Source organism: Acanthisitta chloris, unplaced genomic scaffold, assembly GCF_000695815.1.
Source record: "Acanthisitta chloris isolate BGI_N310 unplaced genomic scaffold, ASM69581v1 scaffold10097, whole genome shotgun sequence".
Classification (NCBI taxonomy): Eukaryota; Metazoa; Chordata; class Aves; order Passeriformes; family Acanthisittidae; genus Acanthisitta; species Acanthisitta chloris.
The window spans coordinates 3,086-10,548 of record NW_008682034.1 but is presented as its reverse complement, the minus strand read 5'-3'; the positions used below and the strand labels follow the sequence as shown (position 1 = coordinate 10,548).

General features: G+C 44.0%; 1 protein-coding gene across 1 annotated transcript; it reads left to right on the top strand.

Moving 5' to 3' along the window:
* Positions 1 to 4,650: 4,650 nt before the first annotated feature.
* On the top strand, positions 4,651 to 5,570 carry LOC103805683 (kelch-like protein 24; the record flags this gene model as incomplete). The annotated part of the gene is made up of 1 exon (XM_009078340.1): positions 4,651 to 5,570. A coding segment is annotated over exon 1 (920 nt), but the record flags the coding sequence as incomplete, so codon positions are not given.
* Between the last annotated feature and the right edge of the window lie 1,893 nt (positions 5,571 to 7,463).

Sequence of the window (7,463 nt, the reverse complement as noted above, 5' to 3'; positions counted from 1 at the left end):
GCCGAGCCCCGGGAGCACTGTCAGGACGGGGCCGGGACTCGGTTCTGGTTTGGTTTGTTTTAACAACATCTGAGTACGTGCAAGAACGATAGCGAAACCGAGGGGGAAGGATTGTGGCTCTTTGGGTTTCTGCCCCGCACGTGAAGAGTATTACACGGTGTGCTTTTTTTCTCCCCTCCTATGGGTCTCTGCCCTTCTCGGGGCCCTTCTCACGTACAAAAGGGTTCCTCGAGCCTTCTGCGCAGGTTAAAGGCGTCCGTTTTGGTTTAGTTTTGTTTTCAAGAGATTCATGTCCAAATCGGTTCTTGTTTTTTTGGTGGGTGATTTTTCAGGGCACCTAGGGCTTGTTTTTGTGTGTCATTAGCTTGGATTACTATTGAATTTTGGCATGCTTTATTTTTTAAAGCAAAACAGTATCTTACACTAGAATAAAAAATTCTACAGTGCAACTAACTCCTTACCGTGTCGGTTACCTTGATCACTGAATTCTTGTTTACTAGTTACTCAATATTCTTAAAGACTTAAAGTTAGACATTGAAGTCTGCAATTTCTAAAACAAGACAAATTTTTAAAATCTCTTAAAAGTCGACAACTTTTTTGGAGTTTTTTGTATCACAAAGACAAAGGGAAAATAAATGCTGTGTTTGTTTTTTGCGGGAGGGAAAGGTTATTCTTTTCTTTCTCTCATTTTAAAACCAAAAGAGCACGTGTTGTGGTTCAGCCAGTGAGCTGCAGTAGGTGCACCGGGAGCCTGTTTTCGCCAGCTCCTCCGGTAACCAGACATCTGAGATGAAGCACATCTACAGGTCATGTAATCTGAAATCACAAAATAAGAAGAATTGGCCAAACCTGAGGTACATTTTCCATGCCTTGGAGTGAAAATACCCTTTCTGTTACGGCATTTGATTGCCTTACCTTGGGCTGCTATTCCTGATGCCGTCCCCGGGAACAGCAGCCGCGGCTTGCGCGCAGGCTCTGGCTGTCAGCCGCGGCTCTGCTCTGTGTGCTAACGTGCTGGGCTGTCACAGGGCTGTGCTGGTGGCTCCTGCCTTGCCCTGGGGCAGCTGCCTGTGCCCAGCACCTCCTTTCCTCCCTCCACAGACAGTCCCTGCTCCAGCCGCGGCGGGCGAGCGCTCGTGCTGACGTGAGGCGGCGGCAGGAACAGGCTGGACACCACCTTCCCTGGCAGCGTCAGAACCCGGCTCAGCCTCAGGTACTCTCGAAACTACACCCCGAGGGTGAACTTTGAAGGCAGAGCTCGGGCACACCTGCTGACGAGGTCTTACTGCAGGACCTTGCCCCGACCCTGCTCCGTGTTTCTTCTGCTGCTTTCTGTCAGCTCTGCTAACGGGCCACAAGAGCTCTGCAGCGCAGGAGAACAGCTGCCAGCTGTTGGCAGAGCTGTGGATGAAGGGAGAGGGGTAAAGTACATGAGGATGTGCCAGTGGAGGATGGACGAGTTCAGTACAGTATGGAAGTATTTTGCATGGGAGGATTTATTGATAGAAGCTGTCAGGGCAAACATTATATAGATCTCTTTTACCAGCCTTAGAATTGGGCTCTTGGGTTATTCCTGAGGAACACCATGTGTGGTCAGCCTACAGACAACATGGGTGAAGGAAATAGGGGGACCTGAACTTCTGGTGACCCCAGTTTAACTCAGAGATATGTATGTGTGTGTGCAGGTAACATCCAGGTCAGAGCCATGTCTCTGTAAAGCATTTTTAAAGCTTGATGGTCCAAAGTATGATTTGTTTTTCCTTTCCCCTTTTTGCAGTGGGCAGGGTGATTTGCCGTCCTTGTTGACCCTGGCTCAGACAAGCAATCCAATGCATTTTGTTTTGGATTTTTGATCTAATAATTCCCAATACTTGCCTTATTTTTCTTTTGTTTTGTTTAAATTTACTGAAGAAACCTGAGTGTTAAAGTCTTTAAAGGACTGGTGCTTTATAATGCAGAGCCTGTAGGCAGGTAAGGCATATGAGTACCTCTGCATACACAGGAGATTGAGACAGGTGTATCCCCCCACCTCCTTGTTTCTCCCCTTTGCTGCTAACCAGTCTAGCCTCAGGCACAGATTCCCCTCTTCCTTTCCCACTTGGGGAAGGCAGATGGAAGGTGACATTTTAAAACTGTCAGGGCTAGGTTTGCAGGAAGGCCATGCATCTATGGGTGATAGAGCTGAACATGTGACACTGTTACTGATAGGCTTGTGAATTGCTTTGCTGAACCAAACCTGCAGAAGTAATTAACTGGACGGAAATTGAAGGAGAGCTATTCACCAGCAATAAGTTCTGCAGTAGAGTGCGATTCTTTTTCCTTTCTAGTGTCTTTGTGAATTTACAGTATTTATGCCCTTGATTAGTTTTTGCTCCATGGATTATTTTTTGTAGTCTCCATTTTCTTTAAACCATTGGGGCATTAAAAAATAATTTGCTGATCACTACTTTTCTGCTCTTCCAAGCATAAGGAAGACATTGCTTCCTTCAGTGAGCAGTAATAACCCTTGTTAGGGTTTAAACCCTTGTTTCCATTTGTTAGTGATTGCATAATACAGTGCTGTCTCAAGTCCTAACTTCTCACATAATGAGAGAGATTTAATCTTGAAGTGTTTTTTTTACTTAGTTTCAGTGTTTTGCCCTTTCATGCAAAGGGCTGGTGTCTTGTTTCTGATTTCAGGCTAACTTTGCTTTGGAAAAGCTTCATTAGCTTTTGTGAAATTCTTCTGATTTAAGTCTGTGATGCGGGAATCAAGCCTTTGGGGTTTATGTTTTCGTTGTTACACTTCCCTTTTCTGCTGCTGATGCATCATTTCTGCCCACTTTCTCATACTAATGGCATGCAGTTAGTTGCGGATGAAGTTCAGTGTGAAGGCTAGGGTGTTAGCAACATTACTGGTGAGGTCCTAGTGGTTGTTGTTGAGTTTGTTTTGTATCTGGCCTGTATCATTACTGGGTAAAATGATTGTGCAATACACTGGATAGAGTATCAGCTGCAGATCAGGCACTCCATTTCTGCCTCATTAAAGCCTCTGTGAAGCAATCGGTTATTTGGTAGGCTCACTGCAACACTGTGTTTTTCAGTCCTCAAAGTGACAGCTGGTCCTCTTTTAAGTCAAATATTTTGTAGAGTAAATGAGCCACACCTTGTAAATTTGTGTAAAAATTTTATATGGACCGTGATAGTTTTAGACTCTGTTTTTTCAATGGGTAAAGGTATAGCACACATTCTTTCCTTGCTGTTTGTTCAGATGGTGCCTTTTAAAGGTGCTGTGTAAAAAGGCTGTTTAAAAAAGGCATGTTCGTTGTGTTCTATATTAAGTGATGACGTGGCCAGTCTGGGCCTGCGTAATTGCAGCTCTGAGGATGCGAGCACATCAGGAAATGAAATTACTGTGAGGAGTTCACATTTCCTGACTGTATTCAGGGAAACTGAATATAACCTTGGAGAGGCATGAAAAAATTTCCATCAACTTTAAAATAATTCAGCCATGTCCTTGTAGCCATAGAAATAAATACTACAAGCATTTTGGCCCAGATTCTTGCTGCCTCAGTATGTTTTGTTGGACACTCATCCAGGTCATATTTAAGCTCAGAAGAGGAAAAAAAGCCCTCTTGCTGCTAGATTGGTTGATGTCACTACCTCTAATGTGCTCTGTCTGCAAAGTCAGCTGCATTTTCTTCACCCGCAAACTTTAATACTGGCCTGACCTAACATCTGACTGAGTACTTGCTTTTTGCAGCTTCAGTGCTCTGATAATGTGAGTGTGTATAACGAGGGGAACATTTGCACTTGTACTTGAAACTGGAAGGTGTTTGAAAAAAAAATTTGCTAGTTGTACTGTGAAAACAGAAAACTTCCCTGTCCTCAGCAAGTTGCCTTTGGTTCTTATTTCAGTAGTTTTATACAAACAAGTGTAGTTCATTCTGGTTTGTGTGCTAGCAGTTTATGTTAATTTAGTCAGTGAACTACTTTTTACATACTAGGAATGAATGGGTGAAAACTTATGGTCAAGGTTATTTGTTGAGCTAACTGAATCTTATTAAACACTGGTATTATATGACTTCATTATGATTGACTTTATAATGAAAATGGAGTGTTTTCTCACCTGAATTTTTATGTTTAGAATTTCAGTCTTCCTCCCCCCACCCTCTTTTTGACTAGTGCTGTTATAGTAGTCCTTGGAGACTCCAACTGAAGTGAGGATTACACTCAAAAAAGTGAGAATTCCAAGCTCTGGACCATTATCCAGGAAATCTGCGTCTTCTGTCAGTCGGGTGATTTGGTGGAGCTGAGATCTGGAGGGGTTTTTTATGTCGAACACTAATGCACTGACAGTGGTGCTGGTACATTCAGAACATACCACCCAGGACAGCTGTTGTATGGGAATATGTTGTATGTAATGTGGGGCAGATAGTGCTGCACTGCCCTGTGCGGAGTGTGGTACTTTGTCCTGTGTCACCTCTATGAAAGGTCAACAATTGCAGCGGTTCTTAGGGTGATCAAACAAGTATCTTGTCTAATTCTTGTGATGAACCTAAGAGCATGCCAGATTGAATACTGAAGTGTTTTGATTTTTCAGATCATAGCACTGAGAAGGAGAAACTCTGCAAATTTTTCTCAATGACTCTATAGCCAACTGATGTAACAATGGTACTAATATTGGGACGCAGACTGAATAGAGAGGATAGTGGGATACGAGATTCCCCTGCAACCAAGCGGAAAGTTTTTGAAATGGACCCAAAATCGTTGTCAGGTCCTGAGTTTTTCGACTTCTCCTCGGGATCATCCCATGCAGAAAGCATTCTCCAGATCTTCAATGAATTCCGAGATAGCCGGCTGTTCACAGATGTCATCATCTGTGTGGAGGGACGGGAGTTCCCCTGCCACCGCGCGGTCCTCTCGGCCTGCAGCAGCTACTTCAGGGCCATGTTCTGCAATGACCACAGAGAAAGCAGAGAGATGTTGGTGGAGATTAATGGCATCTTTGCTGAAGCCATGGATTGCTTTTTACAGTACGTGTACACGGGCAAGGTGAAAATCACTACAGAGAACGTGCAGTATCTCTTCGAAACATCGAGTCTCTTTCAGATCAGTGTTTTGCGCGATGCCTGCGCCAAGTTCCTGGAAGAGCAGCTGGATCCCTGCAACTGCCTGGGAATCCAGCGCTTCGCAGATACGCACTCACTCAAGACACTGTTCACCAAGTGCAGGAATTTTGCGCTGCAGACATTCGAGGATGTGTCCCAGCATGAAGAATTCCTGGAGCTGGGGAAGGATGAGCTTATTGATTATATTTGCAGTGATGAGCTGGTGATCAGTAAGGAGGAGATGGTGTTCGAAGCCGTGATGCGCTGGGTGTACCGCGCAGTGGAGTTGCGCAGACCAGTGCTCCACGAGCTCCTGACGCATGTCAGGCTCCCGCTCTTACACCCCAACTACTTTGTTCAGACCGTGGAGGTGGACCAGCTGATTCAGAATTCCCCAGAGTGCTATCAGCTGCTGCATGAAGCCAGGCGATACCATATCCTTGGAAATGAGATGATGTCTCCCAGAACTAGGCCACGCAGGTGAGGAAATTTGATTTTCCTTTTTTTTCTGTAGAAGGACATAGTTTGATGTACAGATGTTTGATATACACATGCCCAGAGAAAAATCTCTTGCAGATTATTTTACTTTGCATTTTGGAGTTGCTACAATTACACTTCTGTACCTCCCCACAGTGTGTGAAGCTCACACATGTCTTGAAAATGTAGGTAAGTGACTCTTTGCACAGAGCACTTTATTGCTGTGATGTAAACAACTGTTCAGGTAAGTGAAGTTGTATTACGTTGCAAGTCAAGTATTTTCTTAAGGTTAATGTTTGCTAGGTGAGATCTTAAGGTATTTCATACAATAGCAGTGTCTTGGAGAGCTCACTGTGCTGTGGCAGGAAAACCATTCCATTTCCCAACGTTGTGTTTTGTAACAGTCATGTAAGTCTACAGTACACCACAAAGGATGTGGATGGGGATATTATGTACTCAGAGCATTTCCTTGCTACATCACAAATACTTTACAGATGGAGTAGCACATGTATTTGTAATAGACAGCAGAACAACAGGTTTTTAACTGTAAAGAAACCAAATACTGTATTTTTTTAAGAATTATGAAGCAGTTCCTGAGGCATTTCATGCTTATTCTGTGGCATTTCAATAATTATTCAGAACTGCTTCCACTTAATAATGTGTTGCACAAATAGGTGACTGAGGTTGCAAGAAGAAATGAGGAAGAATCTATTAGTGGCATTTATGAGCAATGATTCTTTTATCCTGAAAAATATTTTCCCAGCCTTTCCCAGCCTCGTGTCAGTGATAGCTGATATGGTAGTACATTGTTAGCTCCAGCTGATTTAAGCTGTATTTATAAAGTCATATGTTGTGTTACAGTGATGCAATGGTCTGTCTGTCCAGACCAGGAGTTATTCTGTGTTTACTCCTACTCATATGTGGTTGCTGTACAGTGACTCTGCAGGGAACCTTTATTTTTTTGACAGGTGTTAAAGGCTTGCTTAAGGGGAAAAAAAATTCTTGGCCATGTTTGCCCCGTTAGTGGCTTTCCTGTCTTCAGTTCTGCTATGAGAGAAGAAACTCTTGTTAAGCTCCTTGCAGCTCTGCTGCCAGGTTTTCTAAGCTGTACACGGCTGTGGGGGGTCTTCGGAAGCGTTTGGATCGTGGCAGTTTGTATACTGGTACTTGGCCCGAGGGAGGGACCGTGGGCATGGAGCCATAGGCCTCATTGTTGCAGAGCAGCTGGAGAGGGCTGTATGCTGCGGCATTTGGTGTGGTGTTTGTCCTGGCTTTATTACTCAGTCGGATAAAGAAGGAAAATACACTCAGACCTGGCAGCTTTGTGAGTGCATGGTATGTATGTGCTTGAGAATCTGAACAGCCCCAGTGCAGTGTCCCAGTGTGCAGATGAAGGACCTTGCCTAGTGCAGGGGATTTCTGAAGCAGGGGGGTTTGTTGGTTTTACTGCTGAGCTTATTAAACTGCGCTGGGAATTGGAGTAGGCAGGAACAAGAGAAGTAATTTACAGACTAAAACTGGCTGGCCTGCCACCAGGAGTTTTGAATTTTTTCCCCTTTTCTTTATTACATTCATGGAATAGTTCTTTGTCATTTGTTTCTGCTGCCCCTTTGTGTCTGTTGCCTATAGCAAAAAGAGATCACGTTTTAACACTGTTGCCAGGTCCCCCTTCCCCAGGATTTTCATCACCTTTTCTGGGCATTTCTGTGGGGGGTTGGGGAGGAGAGGACACTGGAGAGCTCTTTTCCTTCTTTCTTGCCTTCCTCCAATTTCTTTTTTTATTTAAACTGTTTCTAAAAGGAGACAGGCTGCAGGATAATAAATTCCCATGCCGGTGTTTTACAGAAACTTTAGGAAATAAACTGTGGTTGCTTGTATGGGTATAGATGCAACTAT